Consider the following 17,842-nt stretch of genomic DNA (forward strand, 5'->3'; position numbering starts at 1 on the left):
AGATCAGAAAGCATTACTACAGTTCCACATGTTTGTTCATATTATTTAGTAGTGAATTCCTGACCCTGTACTTAAACAAAAACTAGAGGTTTCATTTTGTACATTTACTTCAACAACAGCACACCTCTGTCTCTCACACACACACACACACACACGTGCACACACATACACACAGTGGCATAAAATGTCTTTTTCCACACTACGTTTACCTGGCACAATTGATGTTAGAGATTAAAATTGTGATGTAAAATAAAGGATTAAACAACTCAACAGTATATACATTAGACAACATCTAAATTGATGTACTATGAATCCCCCAAATATTTAACATACTTATATCAATTTCAGTTTTTTTGGTTATTGTTATTTTTTTATTATTATTATCTTATGCTGATCATATAGATTAACTTCAGTAATGTTTTGAATGAAGGACCATTAATTTTGATGTATTGTGTTACAGTTTTTTACAGTCGCTAACAAGCGTTTGTCCAAACAGTTGTCACATTTGCAAAACTCTAAACACAATTAGCACAGCATCGGTCTGTTGTGGCCATACCATTCTTACATTTCATGTCGTGTTCACCCAATATGCAGTCAGTGAACACATTTCCACAATGCTTACCATTTTCTTAACAGACAAGTTATACCTCCCAACAAAACTATGGACTGTTCTTGTAGTATCTACGAATGTTAACACACAACATCCCACAATAGCAAAAACAATATTCCAAACCGTAGATACAGTATAAAAACCTCTGCTTCTGCAATGATATCAGTACAAAAACAATATCAATATCAAAAATATATCTCAGCTGATAATAAACAAACAATTGAATAATTGACACACAGCTGATTTATGTTGGGTAAATTGGGCCAACCACAGCTTCTTCCATTCTGGCTTAGACTCAGTGGGGTTTATAAGGCAAGACCTTGAGGAGTGATGTTTTTGGAAACAAAAAAAAGACAAATACTGTAATTTCTGGTCGAGGAAGAGTAAGAGCAAGGGGCCCAGGGAGAAGAGCAGGCCCAAGGAGAGGGCAAGGTAGAGGTGTAAGAATGCGTGGTGGTGGCATTCCAAGGGCTGCAAGAACAGTAGTCAGTGATGAAATTCATGCCACTATCATTGACCATGTAATCAACCATGGTCTTTCACTAAGAGAGGCTGGTGAAAGAGTGCAGCCCAATTTGAGGCGGTCAACGGTTGCCTCCATTATACGCATCTTTCAACAAACCAACAGGTAAGTATTGCATTTTACATGGATTGTTTCTATTCTCACTTGACATGTCAATATGGTCATACAGTAATGCATATGTTGAATTTTTTGTCTTTCTAAAGAATGCAACGTCTTCCACCCTCTGGGGGAAGAGGAAAGCTCCTCAGTAATGATCAGGAGCTTGCCATTGTAGAAATGGTTACTGCAAATAATGCAATAAAACTGCGTGAAATACAAACCAGAATTGTGGCGGACCATGAGATATTTGACAATATCGATAGAATCAGCCTCACAACCATTACGCGGACATTGTCCAAACACAGAGTGCGGATGAAGCAGCTCTACGCTGTTCCCTTTGAGAGGAACAGAGAGAGGGTCAAGGAGCTACGACGACAATATGTCCAGGTATAGTGTATATTCAATCCAATGTCCAGTTCTATAAGCTTTGCACTTTGCAAGTAGGTAACCTACACAATACTAGGTTACAGTACAGTATGGTATACAGTAATAACATGACTTACATAAACTTTGTTTCAGAGAGTTATGGAATTGGAGGCCAACCAGGCCCCTCATGAATTCATATACATCGATGAGGCAGGATTCAATCTGGCCAAAAGGCGTCGACGTGGACGGAATGTAATTGGAAAAAGGGCCACAGTTGATGTGCCAGGACAGAGAGGGGCAAACATTACCATGTGTGCAGCAATTGCAAATGCAGGATTACTCCTTCACAAATGTCAGGTTGGACCCTATAATACAGAGCGCTTGCTTGCCTTTCTCAATGATCTCCACCAGCGCCTGGTTCCAGAGCAGGGTCAGGAGGGTGAAAACATGAGGACCTTTGTAATTACCTGGGACAATGTGGCTTTCCATCACTCGCAAGCAATAACAACATGGTTTGAAGTCCACCCAAGACTGGTGAGTCTCTTCCTTCCACCCTATTCACCTTTCCTCAACCCCATAGAGGAGTTCTTTTCTGCATGGCGGTGGAAGGTTTATGACCATCAGCCACATGACCAGATGTCCCTCCTTGAAGCCATGGATGCTGGCTCCAGGGACATCACAGTTGACGATTGCCAAGGGTGGATCCGACATACCAGGCGGTTTTATCCCAGGTGCATCGACTTGGCTGACATCAGATGTGATGTTGATGAAAACATGTGGCCTAACCCTGAAGATCGCAGAGATTAGATGCAAAGTTTTTGCCTTTTTTAGCCCCCCTCCCCCCCTTTTTATCTTGGCTTTTTGCTGTTGTTTTTTTGTTCAGAATGCTCTTGTGTGTTTCATGGATATTTTGTTCACTGTAAGCAATACTGTAAAACTTTCTCTGTCCTATCATACCGTGTTTCTACTGTACCTCCTGTGGTAAACAGTAAAGAAACAAAAACTTGTTTGCTTTTTACTGGAATGCTTTTGAATGTGAACATTACTGTACATGTGGACATACAGTTACCAACCAAGACATTTCTGGTGTCAATATGGTGGATTGCATGTTTCGCATGCAAATACCTGTAAAACTGAAACATAAAAGTCTATGCAGTTTTTGTAATGTCAATAATAGCCAGTATTTTGAAACCTGGTGTACTTTGATTGACTGCATGTACCTTGTGAAGTGAAAACAAGTGTTATTCTTTGACAGACTAATTTCATTTTGAGTCAGATTTATAGTGTTTTTGTACAGTTAGTGTGTGCAGAGAAAGATGTGTTCTAATTTTGAAATGAGGAGTTAGTATATATTTAACAAAGTGTATTTTTGGGAAGGATATTATCCATTTGGCCAATTGTGTTTTGTAGGTGTGGGTCTGTGTTAAGAGTTTAGAAAAAGTATCTGAAGTATGGGTAGGCACTTGTTAGCGACTGTAAAAAACTGTAATACTTTTAAACACAAGGCCTGATCATTTGTTTCAAACCAGTGAACTTACCATAAGTGGTTGGGGGCCTGAACACTATAGATCCTTCGCCTTATCGCATGACGACGTCTAAATGCACGTCCAATAGGATCCACTTCCTGTAGACTTTGTCTGACCCTCCAACGTTGAACTCTTAAGCCACGAGATCTCAGACTTCCAAGAATGTATACTTCCCCTGCATTTGGAGTGTTCTGTAGGATATCCGTCACAAGGCCATTCAGTTCTTGATTTGAAATATCCACATAGCTTAATGGCTCAACTCCCAAAGTTTGTCTGTGTCTGTACAGGGTTCTTCGACTTATTCCAAAGCATGATGCAATTCTCTGCCATGTCATACCAATGGAAACAAAGTGAGAAATCTGTTCAGCAGATATAGTGTATCGTGGCCGACCTGGATGACCACTCAAGGTGGTTGGGGGTAACAATCTGTGGGTCACATAAGCAGATCTCTGTCTAGCATCATATTCATGTAGCAAGCTGCAAAAGCATCTATACAAGGATTGTAGTAGGTTGGTGGCAACCCTATTATTGGGATCATATCGAGATACAGCAGCAAGAAATTCTGATAGAGTTCGTGTATGATCATCTAGCTCTCTATAAAGCCGCTCTTGTCTGATATTGTCCGAATTTTCATTTTGGAGCGCCCCAATACATTGCAGAGCACAAGTAAAAAATCTTTCAACATCTTCTTCATTGGTTCTCACCTCAAAAAACAAAGAAAGTATGTAAAAAATGACAAGGATCTGATGTAATTTCATTGTAGATGAGGTACTGTCAGACACAGTCTTTCCAGATTATACGGGCAGCTAGCATAGCCAGGATGCCCCGACTTGTTGCAATAGGCTGCTACCCTACAACAATGTTTGGATAGTCACTGATGAAGGCAAAATATTTTTCAATTATACCTCTAACAGACTGTTGTCGACGTCACCGCGGTGTTAGCTGTGCATTAACGTGTTATTTGTTTTTCCTCACCTTCCTGTGCAGCTAAAATGCCTTCCTGTTCAATTGAAATCCTCTTGGTTTTCATTAGTGTGTGTGAGAGCGAAAGGGATTGGCGGAAGTGGGGTCAGACGTTACCGTGGTTACACTGGTGACCAGTGTTGGGCAATTAATTTTATAGTTTGTGACAAAGTGGGTGAGAAGACCATTTGTCTATATTCTTAGTTAACATTCTTGCTTTGATTTAACCATATTTCACATGTAATCTGCAACAGGCAAACATCTACTATCCCGGGTTTGTTTATGTTCTGCACTTTTACAGATTATATAATATAACATCTTGGTTTAAATCAATCCCTACAAGTTTGTTAAGTTAACATGTTCTTTATTTCAACTGTTAATTTGTATTGTTTAGAATTTACCTTATCTACCTGTCTTCCAGAAACAAAAGGAGGAAATGTAGTTTTACTTCCTGCTTTATAGCTTCTGGGTTCATCTGAGGTCACAGGAAGAGACCAAGTGCAGGAGGGGAAGAACTCTTATGATTTAATAAAGTTGATTTTAGAGGGTTCATAAAGAAATAGATTTATTGTTGTAATATGTATTGATTACACCACAGAGTTTATGTTGCCAGTAAAGAGGAGTAGTAGAGGATTGAATATAATCATGTTCATCTTACCTACTGAATGGAATAGCCCAGAGGAGAAATTGTTTGGTTAAGTGGACGATTTAAGCAGAAGAACTCAGGTGTTTCACGAGAAAGGTTCAGGTCAGTGTAGCTGTGTGCAGTTTGACTTTAATTTCCGTTGATTTAAGTTCAGTTATGTTTATTTGAACTGAGTTAATTATAGACTTGAGTTTCTTTTTTATTTCTTTGTAAATATTGTTTGGGTCACAAAATGGTGAATAAATCACTTGCTACACTGGACAGCATCAGTCTCCTGCATTCCTCCGCTTAAGTCAAGTCCTACCACATAGTTACTTATTCAAAAAAGTAACCGAGTTTTGCAAACAACAAAGTTTTTTGCAGCTGTTTTGTTGTAAAGGCTCACCTTCTAGCACATTCACTTCACCAGATGCACCTTGTTTCTTTTCCTCACCTCTGATTGGGTGTGGTGCTTGGCCTTAATTAAATCCTCTGTTTGCGGTTTACAAGCCATTCCCCAAACACATCAGCAACATGAGCAGTTCCCAGTGATTGATCCAGCAACATGTCAATCACCCTCTCAGCCCCCCCCCCCAGGTTAGCCGTCACTCTGGTGAAGTTCTGGCTGCTAGCCCTCCTTTCCCTAATTCAACAATATTAGATGCTGCAGTTCCTTCAAGTGGTTTGCCTAGACCAGTTTTTCCGACACCAGATGAGACTCCTTTTAATTTCCTGGCCACGCCACTGCAAGGTCCCCACCAGATTTCATGTGTTCAACCTGCTGTTCCTCTAGATGAAGACCCCGCTCAACCTCTCGTTTGCATTCCAGAACCAAGGCAGCACCCTCCTGTAAAGCAGCAACCAGCTACATCTGATGGTTTGCATGCACAAAAACCTTTGGTACCCATTACTGCTAGTTCTAGTCACCCTGTTAGCACTAGAACACATGTGTATAAACTTGAGGGTCCTTCTTTCCCAGACCTTACCAGAGAAGATGAAATCCAGTATAGGCTGTTACGAATGGCCCTTACTGCTTGACCCTCATGAGACAGAGCATTTCAAATATCATGTCCTTCTTGATCATCTGAAAGTAGACCAAGCTAAACGGTTAGCTATTTCCTTTTCCTATGCTCCTGACCCATACACTCAAGCCATCAAAGCCCTTGATGAGCGTTATGGGCAACCAAGACAGCTAGCATTGAAAGAGCTAAAGAATATACTGGAGCTTCCTCCTATCAGAGCAGGTGATGGTCGGACTCTGGATAACTTTGCTCTTCATGTGCAAGCTTTAGTTGGTTTGCTTAGCACTATGGGTGATCAAGGACGGACAGAACTAAATTGTGGCTCCCATGTCGATCGCCTACTTGAAAAGTTGCCCGCAGAGCATTCCAGTCGCTTCAAACGGCACATTTACAGGGAACAAGGAGATATGACGTATGACTTACCTTTGTTCTCATCCTGGTTGCAAATTGAATGCAAGTGTCAACCAAGAAAGGACAGTCGTGTTTCATCCTTTAACCAGCCACGACCTGCCCATAAGTACACCTCTCCACTCACAACAATATTACATGGGACAAATGCATCCGATCCTGTACAGCAGGGGTGCTCACACTTTTTCCGCATGTGAGCTACTTATAAAATGACCAAGTCAACATGATCTACCCACTACAAAAATCCAAAACATATACTTATTTATAAATATATTGAGGATTCTTTATATCTACAATGTATATACATGCATAACCGCAATATCCAATATTTCACAACACAATTAACAATGTAAATTTTTTGTCATTACCTGAGTTTACTCTGATGACTTGCACTGAATTGAATCAGCCAGGGATGCATAGTCCGGACAGTAGCTGCTGACGGCCAGCCTCAAACACACTTCCAAATGTTCATCAGTCATGGTGGAACGGTACTTGGACTTAATGATGTTCATGTGGGAAAATGATGACTCACATAAATAAGTGGAGCCGAATAATGCAGTCAAAGAGGCAGCACATTTCCTCATGTTGGGGTACTTTACTTCTGTGAGTAAGTTCCAGAACTGTCCATGATCTCTGGACTTCAGCTCAATGTCGGCTTGTAGTGTCAAAATCTCATCTTCCACTCCAGAAGAGTTCAGGTGAAATAGTTTTGCAATTTTTGATGCGAGTGAATCGACATCAGCATCTTCCCGAAAAGGATAGCACATGAAGGTAGCGACTGGCTCGAGCAAAGAAAAGTCTTGAAAGCGTTTGTCAAACTCTGACAGACAATTGTCAATCTGCTCTGTGTAGCGTGCACTGTCAAGTTGCAAACAGGCCATCCCCTGCATCTCCAGCTCTGACGCCAGGTTTTGAAAGTTTATCAAATCATGGCGCTGCAGCTTTAAAGAGAGATGTTGCATCTTTCGTTTGAAAGCATTAACTGAGCTGATCATGTTGATCACTGTTTTGTCTTTTCCTTGCAGCTGTAGATTAAGGTCATTCAACATGTTTGTCAGATCGGTTAAAAATGCCAAGTCTAACAGCCACTGACCGTCATTAAGTTGCATGTATTCTGCTTGTCCAGCTACACGGAAAAACTCCTTAATCTCCGGACAGAGCTCTCGAAATCTTTGCAGGAATTTCCCTCGACTAAGCCACCTCACGTCAGTGTGTAGCAACAACTCAGAGTGGTCGCAGTCAGCCTTCTCCAGATGTGCACGAAATAACCGTCTTTGAAGAGATCTGGCGCGAATAGAACAGGCGATCTTCGTTGCAACATTCATGATCTCCTTCATGTTGAGCATTTTAGCGCATAACGCTTGTTGGTGGATTATGCAATGGTAATTTAGGAAGTCCGGGAAAGCATCGTCCTGCCTGCAATAAATCCATTCAAGCGGCCAACCATTGCGGGTGCTCCATCTGTGATAATAGACACCAATTTGTACACTGGGAGCTGGGTTTTCTCGATAAAGTTTTTGAACGACTGATATATGTCCTCTCCTCGCGTCTGTTCTTTCATGGGCAGGACTGTTAATAGCTCTTCTTTTGCAGTGATATCAGTAAACACCATACGAATGAAAATGCACACCTGGGCTGTGTCACTCACGTCCGTAGATTCGTCCAACTGCAGTGAGAAACACTGGCAATCTCCGATGTCCTTCCAAAGTTGCTGGGTTAAATCCTCCGCCATGGCTTCACAGCGCTGTGTAACTGTACTTCTTGACAGCTGGAGAGCTTTGATCGAAGATGTTATTTCTGCCTTATTTTTAAAGTCTCGGAACAATGAGTCAGCTGCTTCAACGAATGCCTCTTTTACCATCTCTCCATCTTGAAAAGACTTCTTGTTTTTAACGATGATGTGACTCACCCGGAACGATGCTTCGGTGGCGGCTTTCGCTTTTGAAGTTTGTTGTGTGAAAAATGACTGCTGTCCGGACAACTGGGATTTTAGTTCCTTCACCTTTTTCTTTCTTAGCTCGCTTTTCGGCGGGAATGTAGTGTCGTATTTTCCGTGAACAGTTCGAAAATGCCGCTCCACATTTCCCTTCTTTGGCATTGCGATGGCAGCCTGGCAGATGAGGCAAACGCACTTCGAAAATGACATCGTGAAAAAAAAGTCTTCCTCCCATTCCGTATGAAAGTGATACGTTTTTGTCTTCTTACTTGGTCCAGCTCCCTCACTCATTTTTAACCCTTTCTTAGGTTTAGAAAAAACCGAGAGCTAAAAATTGGAGTTAACTCGCTGACTAGCTTGTCAGTTTTACTACACTTCGCGCCGCTGTTTGCACATGCGCAGCGACCTAAGCGTCAGAAAAAAATCCGATGTCATCTGACTGGCTTCCCTGTATCAATCAAGTGACGGGATGGATGATAGGCTGGCATCTATTTTTTTTAATGCCATGCGATCTACCAATACTACCTTTGCGATCGACTGGTCGATCGCGATCGACGTATTGAGCACCCCTGCTGTACAGGCAGCACAACCCATCATAATGACTAAGGCAAGATGTGCATATTGCTGCTCACCTGAACATCACATTAGTAAGTGTCCCGAGTTCATTCAGAAGACAAAGGATGAGAAAATAAACTGGATAAAAGCAAACAAACGGTGTTGGCGTTGTGCTAGGACTCATCAGGCTGCAAAGTGTGATCTGAGGAAAGCATGTGCCACCTGTATGGGACTACATCTACAGATCCTATGTGATGTAAATAAGAGATCTAAAACTGAAACTAATCCTGTAGTGAGGACACTACACTTTGATAGATCTAGTGATTGTCCCAGTGTCCTTTTAAAGGTTGTGAAAGTGCTCCTGCGAAATGGCAAAAGAACTCTTGAAACATATGCAGTACTTGATGATGGCTCCCAGCGTACCATTCTTCTAACATCAGCTGCACAGCATCTCAACCTAACTGGGGAAGCAGAGAGATTATCACTTAGAACGGTCCGTCAAGAAGTTGAAACTATTCAAGGTTCTTCCGTAAGTTTCAAAATCTCACCCATCGCACATCCAGAGAAAACATACACAATTAATAATGCCTTCGCTACAAGTCACTTAGCACTTTCAAACCACACCTACCCCGTATCCTCTCTTCAACGGAGATACAAGCATCTTCAAGGTATCCCATTAACCTTTACTAACAAAGCAGCTCCACTACTGCTCATAGGCTCTGATCATACCCACCTTATTACGCCTATTGCACCAGTTAGACATGGACCATTTGGATCTCCTGCAGCAGTCAAAACCCGCTTAGGGTGGACACTCCAAGGTCCAATCACAGACTTCCAACCCCAGAGCAGTTCCACGCATGCCCAATGTTTATTCACATCTTCCAGTTCAGGTTCAGGAGAACCGCTCCAGCACATCCTTGTGTCCGCTGATGGCTCCGAATTCATTCAGCCACTTCATACTCTACCATCAGCAGTACCTATGTCGTCACCGGCAGTGCCACTATCACCAGTTCCACCGCCTGTGGCTGCCATTCCGCCAGTGGTCAGGGCGCTGCCTGCTCCTGCATCACCTGGTCCTGCCTCTGCCAAGCCCCGTACATTGCCCCCAGCACCTGCAAAACTGCCCAACGGTCTGCAGGTCTGGGCCTGCCGCTGCATCCCTGGTGGTTGGCATTTGGACCTGCTTTGCCGCCACCGCTGGCTACATGGTCGGCCCCCTGAACTGTCTAGCCTGCATTGTCGACCTCTAGGTCGACCCCCTGGACCTATAGTAGACCTGTAGCATGTCTGATTCTTCTGCCCCCGCTTTGTGAAAGGAGCATCTCTGATCCTTTGAACATATTTCTCAGTAGAAATATGGGGGCGGCTGTTGTAAAGGCTCACCTTCTAGCACATTCACTTCACCAGATGCACCTTGTTTCTTTTCCTCACCTTTGATTGGGTGTGGTGCTTGGCCTTAATTGCACTCACCTGTCACACATTATATGTCACACAGTATGTAAGGACTGCACTCACCTACCCCTCACTCTTTCTTCACTCCCACATGGGGCGGCAGCTGAGGTGAGTTTCTCTTTGAGTCTCCTGAGTTCATGTATCATTTTGAGTTACTTAAATCATACTTTATGTCCTTTTTAGAGAGAGCAGTCCATGTGTGTCTTTCTTTCCTTCCTTCTTTGCCTTATTGATTTGAGTTGAGAATAAAAGGAGAACCCTGAGAATAATTCTGAATTAGATGGCTGCTTTTTCTTATTCTAACCGGATGAGCCCATGATGCTGATTGCTTCAGCCCTGAACCTTCCTTCCTTCAAAACATGTTTACCTAAAAATGCAGCCAAGGCATTTTAAACTATTTCAAACTATTTACAGAACAATCAGCTGTTCTGCATCAAATTATTTGTGCCGCTCCAAAAAATAATTTCTGTCCACTATGAGATGAAGGAGAACAACAGCCTGATACCTGCAGGCCTGACAGCAGCAGACGTATCACTGCTGTAACACCTGTAACACTCAGCAGGCGCCTCATTGTTCTGACACACACAACAAAACTGTTGACTACACTACACACTAACTACACACTAACTACACACTAACTACACAAGATTTGTGCAAAACGTCACAAATCTCTCACATCTCAAAACACCGCCGTCACTCCTTTTTTTTTTTTTTTTTGGCCTGTCCCGTTTGGCTCTTTTGCATCAGAATTGTTGTCTAAAGGCAAAGAAAGATGCCCAACGGATTTACTTTACCAAACTGACCATCCCAGCCTTGCCGTAATGGTCCATTTGATTCACCTTTTATTGTTTATTTTATTTTCATTTACTGAATACGGGACAGACTTGACTGGAGGAAAGAAGGGGAGAAAGAAAGAGGGAAAGAGAAACAGCTGAGAAGAGGGACGGGGGAGAAGGGCAAAAAACAACAACCAACAGAATGAGCAGAAAAAAAAAGAAATAAAAAATGCATATATCAATCACCTGGATCACCTGCTGAGAAAGAAAAAAGAAAACAAGCAGAAGAGAACAAGAGTAATAGAATAAACAACATCACAATGATATATGGGAATATGACAGTAAATACTAAATGTTAAACATCATTGTGCAGCACATAAGATCAACAGAACACAGTGTGCTTTGAGGTAGGAGCCAAAAAGGGTGTAGTTTGTGGGTGTGATCACCCGTGTGTACACCTGTGAGCATGGACGCGCTTGTTTTTAAAAGGTTCCTTCATGTAATGATCTGCTAGAGGGTGTGGGGGGGCACAGCCCCGTCCTCCAGGGCATGAAGCAGGTATGGAGGAGATCAAAACTCCAGACATCCAGAGGCCCCCAGAACACAAGAGACCAAGGAAGACCAACAGAGGGGCAGCTGCGCCACTGTTCCAGAAAGAGCTGAGGAGAGTCCCAGATGAGGGCTCACTCAGCAGCCGCGGAGCAGAAGCCAAGGGGGGGTTGCAGTGACGCGCCCGTGAGCTCCGCCGGCAGCCAGCTGTGCCTGAGTGACCGAGCCCCAGGCCGAGAGGCCGAGGGCACCCCACCTCCGAAGTGGCCCGAGCGAGCCCCAGGCTCCAGGCCCCGATAAGCGGCCGCCAAGGAGTGAGCCGGCGTGTACCTGGACGCCCACCCCCGGACACAAAGAACCACCAACGCACCGATGTCTGAGGGAGTCCGCCACTGGCAGGGGAAGTGGTGGTAGGGGGAGATAGGCCTCCAAACCTTGGAGGGCCTGAGATGTCCCCAGAGAGGTGGCGCCTGACACCCAACCTGACATATAGACACAGAAATACAGGCACACACAGATACAAACATCCATTCCCACCCTCATGCTCACGTGGAGACAGACATAAAGAGACGCTGTACACATGATCACACTCCCCAAGCGTACTCTACAAACCGGGTCTAGGTACCCTTGCCCCTGGAGGGGGGAACTGCACCCAGACCCAGGTGGTGTTACCCTTTTCCCTGCGGTGGGGGGAGGCAGACCGCCCCGACTCCGCAGCAGCAGGGAGGCCCCACACTCCAGACCGCAGTCGGACGGCCAACTCCTCCTCCCAGCCCCCCCCCCCCCCCCCCCCCCCCCCCTGCTCCAGCAGGTCGCAGAGAACGGGGGTGAGAGAAGACTCCAAACCTCCCTCCACCCGCTCATTGTAGTGTTGATGCATGTGTGTTCTAAGGTGCATTTAAAACCCAGGAGGGCTTGGAGCTACCTGCCAGAGAGCAGCAGGTAAGCGCATGGTCCCTCCTGCTAGCCCTCAATGTCTACGTGTATTTAACCTTGAGAGGTGGGCAACGACGCCAGGGATGGGGTGTACACCCTGATGGTAATTTGGACTCCGTGTATCGTGCCCACCCCCAAGATCCTATATGTATGTGTAATGAGAGTGTGAGTAATGTGAATGTCTAAGTTGTGGGATAAAATTGAGGCAGAGGCAGCCAGCCGCCGTCACTCCTAAAACGTCCCCCCTCCCTAAACAACTAAATGTCATGTTTTGATTGGTCAACATGGTACATTTTTTGACCAATAGGAAAGGGCGGGGTTTTTTGGTTTTGTTTTTGCTCACAGGCGGAGAGTGATTTCCAGCGTTTTTCTTATAAAACGCAGTTTTTACCGTTTCTTCCCGCAGTAAATATAAACAACGACAGTATTCAGGAAGAAAACCAAACATTGCAGATATTTTTATCATAACTCTGGTCACAATTTAAAAACTGGTATAAAGTCCACACTTTTTCCATCAATTCTTCCGTCTGTCCTGCTCAGATCTCCAGTGGTTGTAGTCGTTGTCATTAACGTGGCTTCACTCCACATCAGCCGCTTTGCTCGCTACAACACCGGTGTGGGCGCATAAGGACGCTGTCATAGCCTGTCAGCGATGTTGATTAGCTGCGTATATACGAATGTGAATCGCGTGATTGGCTGGACTGTGGGATAAGGTGGCATCGTTCTAATCCCATACTGGAGCAGCCAGTCACTGACTGACACTGCCAAACAGAATTATTAATGTATTTACTGTAATTTCAATTCAGGTTAGATTTTTTTTTGTGCACAACGCAGATTTTTTTCTGCGCAGAGACGTGCCAGCAGTGCACAATTGGCCACTGGGAAAAACGGGATTTTGAAATAAAGACTGACTTTGAAAAAAGGTCATTTTGGAATAAAAACGGCTGGAAATAAATAAAATGCCTCAGGAATAATCTCTATTATTGTGAAAAATAATGACCATGAAATAATATTTCACAATAATAAGTAAATTTATATAGCAGAATGTAATATATTTCACAATAATGAGCATTTTTTTGTGTTCCATGATTTCACAATATCATTCTCACATTACATATCTGTGTCTTATTTATTCACATAGTTATTTATTTCATCTTGACCTATTTATTTATTTAATTTTGAACACTTTGGAGTTCCATACTGCGGGGGTTACAGCTGTACAGCTGTGTACCAGGCCTGCGCTTTGTCGGTGCTAATAACAGCTCGATTGCTTGGGAGGCGAGTGGGTCTATCCCACGCTTTGCCCTGAGACTGGGCTGGGAAGACATTTCCGAAATTATCGAAGCACTTTTGCAAAGAGGCTGTATCTTGACAAACCGACCAGATATCTAAGATTAAACCGCTACATTCTCAGCTAAAAATATTAAAGCGGTATTTGGTGACACACAAACAGGGTTTTTCAAAGTTCAGTTCTGTTCGTTTCCACATGCCGGTTGTTGGTGTGCAGAAACGCCTTTTAAAAACAACGGCCACCAGGCCAAAGCAATGGTTTTGACTCGATCAGTGTTAACCCCGCCCCCTGGGTTTGATGGGTGAGGCTGACAGATAAAATAAATTCATGGTGAGACCTGAAGGAATCAAGTGTGCCAAAATGAATGAATTAAATACACCATTAAATAATTATTTAAATGTGTCAATAATATTTATTTATTTAATTAATTATTTCCCGTTTTAATTAATTATTTTCAATTTCAATTAATTATTGACACATTTAAATAATTATTTAATGGTGTATTTAATTCATTCATTACGGCGGTCCTAGCGTTCTATAATTTCAAGGCTTTGTTAATTTTGTTTGAATAACCACGGTCGCTGCACTCATTCCAAGACAAACCTGAGGCGGAGGTGCAATCCTTTAATTGTGAACACACACCGAAGCTGTGGAGATGGAACATCTCTAATTATCTGTGCGTGTGCTCAGAGTGCGCGCTTCCTCCCCGGCGCTAGGATCCAGAGGACTGACCGCTCTCTCTCTCTCTCTGGCCGTTTGAAGCGTGTAGCAGAGTAGGGCTCGCTTGTTACTTGGTGGATGGGTGGAGGGATGAAAGCTACCCTCCCCGCTGCTCCAGCGCCGACTGTTCTCTGTCCCTGTGCCTAAACAGCGCTACCTCCACCGCCGCAGCCACACAAGCCAGAGAACGCTTTGAGGAGCTGCGTGCACACGCACACGCGCGCTTTCCCGGAGACACCAGCGTCCGCGCGAGTGGTATGATAAGAAGGGAATAGTGTGGACCTCTGTGGGTCCGTCCGCCTGCATCTTGCCTGCTGCGCGGTCACTGAGTGGACGGTGAGGACGGAGAGTCAACAGTTGTTCGTGGGTGCTGTATGCATGTGGACGCGCACATCCCTGCCATGTGGACACTACTGCGGTCGTGCTGTTGCTGGATTTTACCTCTCGTGTTTGCAGCCTTCGTGCTCCGTGGGGCCCACAGTCATCCCGGTAAGTTTCATCCGCACACGTCCAACACGGGCTTTCTGTTCCACACACGACCACAATTATTCACTGAATAATTGTCTGTCTCTGGTCCGTGACCTGTTTGTGTCCCTTCACGCACACTCCTAGCACAGCGTTACAACCCCGCGCTCCGTCTGCTGGAGGAACTCGGTTCACCTGTCCACACCAGCAGAGTGGGCTCGGTTTGGCTTGGATGTGATGATGTGATGGCTTGTTACCTGCCGGCTCACCCTGGAGCGAGACAGTGGGGCTGTGACGCGTTCACACAGCCCCACTGCAGTGAGGCTCTAATCTGTGTGGGGGAGGCAGACCTGATGTCTGTGTTTGGGCTGACACTAGACCCACAGCACCTGATTGTAACACTGCACGCCTGCTTTACAGTGAACGGTGGAAAATGTCCTGCTCTGTCTTTTTATTAGGCCTCTCCAGCTGTTCTATGAGGCAATTTTACCCTCACCTCCAACACCGGACCTAAACCCTTCACTTGTTAGGAAGCAATACTTGTACCACAGATTGTTCTTTGTCTTCTCAAAGGTAGAAGAGGACAAGTGTGTGATCACATTCAGAAATAAAGCCCACAAATCGAATTTGACCTTGACCACGCTGCACTCTTTCAACTGTGGAAGATGCTGCAAATAGACATTCAACACTTTCCGGGCTGTCAGCCCAACAGAAGCTATAGATGTGTAATTACCACCCACTCAGCCACAAAAGGCTCACACGTATTCCACTCGTATGCAGTAATATCTAACAAAGCAACGAGCCTTTGTTGTTTGCAGGCGTTCAGCACCAGAAGGTGTACCTACGTTTGAAAGATGTTGGATAATGGTATATGCCGATACGTACCTGTATCATGGGATGTCAACAAAGGCATTTCCTGTGGCACGCTTGGATGCTGTAGTGTCAAGGAAGGGCCCACAGTGTGCAGGTAACATGACAAAGAAGAAGCCAGCGGCCACATTCAAAGTGCAGCATTTATGCTGTGTTGAGTCACATCCCCGTAATGCTATGGGTGAACACACATTTTTCACATAACCTGCCATGAGAAGAAAACCACTGACCCCATTGGGCCCTTTACCTTACAGTAAACTCTGTTTGGCTCCCAGACCCCCACCCTGAGGAGCCAGGCTGATGTAGAAGTCCTGTGGCCGTCTGTGGATATGACACGTTTTCAGAGCTGCTAGTTAAAAAAGAATAGACTGAAATAGCCTTTTATTATCATTGTACGTGTACAGTGAAATTGTGGGTGCTCATGCACATTATTAGACAGCAGCAAATGACAAGCAGGAGAAATATAGTAGAAATAGTAGAAAAGCACACAATTGAGAACAAAATAGTTGCAAAGTGCTCAGACGTAGTGCAAAGAAAAGAGTCCATGTGTGAGTTGCCCGAGTGATGAGGTTTACTGAGACTATGGCTCAGATTGGTAAGGTGTGTGGGAGTGTCAGTGGTAGACAGTATTAGCCTACTTTCAAGCTCAACTACATTAGCTCTGATGTGTCAGATATCACAAAACACACTCACGGGAGAGTTTCTGGGACTGCTGTACTGAGCAGTAGCGTGCCTTTGCTCGAACAAACCGTACCAGTGCTAGTGACACTTTGGGAGCGACTGACGGATTTTCAGACGTAGAAAGTTAAAGTTTATCTCAGACGCTCATGTCAATCACAATCTGATCACAGATCCGGAGAAAAGCAGAGTGCAGGGAGAGTGAGAGGGACCCACTGACCCACTGGTGGAGAACGTATACTTGGACTCCTTGAAAACACAAAGATTCAGTTTCTGCTCAGAGGAAATACTGAAGCTAAAAAAAGAAAGTCTCAGGGTGTGTGACATCTGGCCAGGAAACGTATTTATCCGACAAAAGTCAAAATTAGCTGCGTGATGCTTTGTCTTCTCAAACATAATAACTCGTCCTGCAATCACAAACCGTCTCCTTTTTGTGGATCTAAGGATGGAGCGTGTGAAAATGTGCACAGTGCTAATATGTTTCTGTCTGTTCTCTGTCTCTGCTTGACCGGCTCTCGACTCAGACCCATGCAGCTGTCATGATAGTGAGCCCAAGGTGGCGGCTCGCTGTCGAATGGCTGACAGACGCAGTAGAAACAGAGACGAGCTGCTGTCCTGCTGGGTATCGGCATTGACAGCCTCTGGCTTGCTTACTTTCCCATTCGCTGTACGGAGAAACATGCAAACGTGGATCACGCCAGTGTCTGTGAAATCAGCCGAAACCCCACAGAGCAGCAAATGATCTAAACATGAGAAACACAGCGAGCTTCTCCTCAGAGTTCTGTGCAAATACATCCAGGAGTTCAAATAGGAAAGTGCAAACAAATTCAAAATTCTTCAACATCCTGGTTGTAATACAGTCCTGTCACAGACAGATCACTCTGTCACGCCTTATAGTGGGCGTGGCTGTGGCTCAGGAACGAGAGCTTTGAAGGTTGCTGGTTCGATCCCTGGCTGCTTCACACTGGATGGGCGTGATACTCGCTGCAAGTATCACGCCCATCCAGTGTGAATGTGTGAGAATGTTGGATAGAAAGAACTTGTCCCGTGTCCGTTCACTAGTTCTTACAATGCTCGTCCAGTGTGTAGCGGCACCGTCAGAAGCACGCGTACTTTGTGCTGTTATGTCTGCAAAACTGACCTGAGTGCTGTCAGTGCCCCCTCGCCCTCATAGTGGGCTGTTTGTAGCCACAAACATGTGCTCGCTGTGCTTCTCTGTTGGTTGGGGTGTTGAGAGCAGTGGCTGTCACTGCAGGGTGTCTGCTTGCTGACACGGGGCACCACGTTTGCTTTCCCATCTGTGGTGTGCACTGTCACACCCCGTCACGGTGCCACCCGTCAGCCCCGGGTTAACCAAACACACAGAGGTCACTGTCATCTGTAAAGCTAGCACACCTTTCCCACAAGCACCACCCCCTGCTCCTCCATCTATCTCCATCTCGTTCCTCTCTAACTCTCCGTTCATCTGTCAC

At 44.7% G+C, this 17,842-nt stretch overlaps 1 protein-coding gene across 7 annotated transcripts in view; it reads left to right on the forward strand.

Moving 5' to 3' along the window:
* The first annotated feature begins 14,227 nt into the window (after positions 1-14,227).
* Positions 14,228-17,842, forward strand: part of LOC147329773 (receptor-type tyrosine-protein phosphatase gamma-like) — a 407,188-nt gene continuing 403,573 nt past the window's right edge. For 5 of the 7 annotated variants that reach the window (XR_015129015.1, XR_015129017.1, XR_015129018.1 and 2 more), the window contains exon 1: positions 14,228-14,846. Coding sequence is in view for 3 of the 7 variants with exons in the window: in XM_086291106.1 (XP_086147232.1) it covers positions 14,732-14,846 (115 nt within the window). In the remaining 4 variants the exon portion in view is untranslated. The remainder of the gene's footprint in view (positions 14,847-17,842) is intronic. The other 2 variants (XM_086291107.1, XM_086291108.1) reach the window with 1 other exon arrangement.

This window comes from Aulonocara sp. 'chitande type north' Nkhata Bay, linkage group LG5 (genome assembly GCF_057382095.1).
Source record: "Aulonocara sp. 'chitande type north' Nkhata Bay isolate Kocher_YH1m ecotype deep benthic linkage group LG5, A_spYH_male_GT1.1, whole genome shotgun sequence".
Lineage (NCBI taxonomy): Eukaryota > Metazoa > Chordata > Actinopteri > Cichliformes > Cichlidae > Aulonocara > Aulonocara sp. 'chitande type north' Nkhata Bay.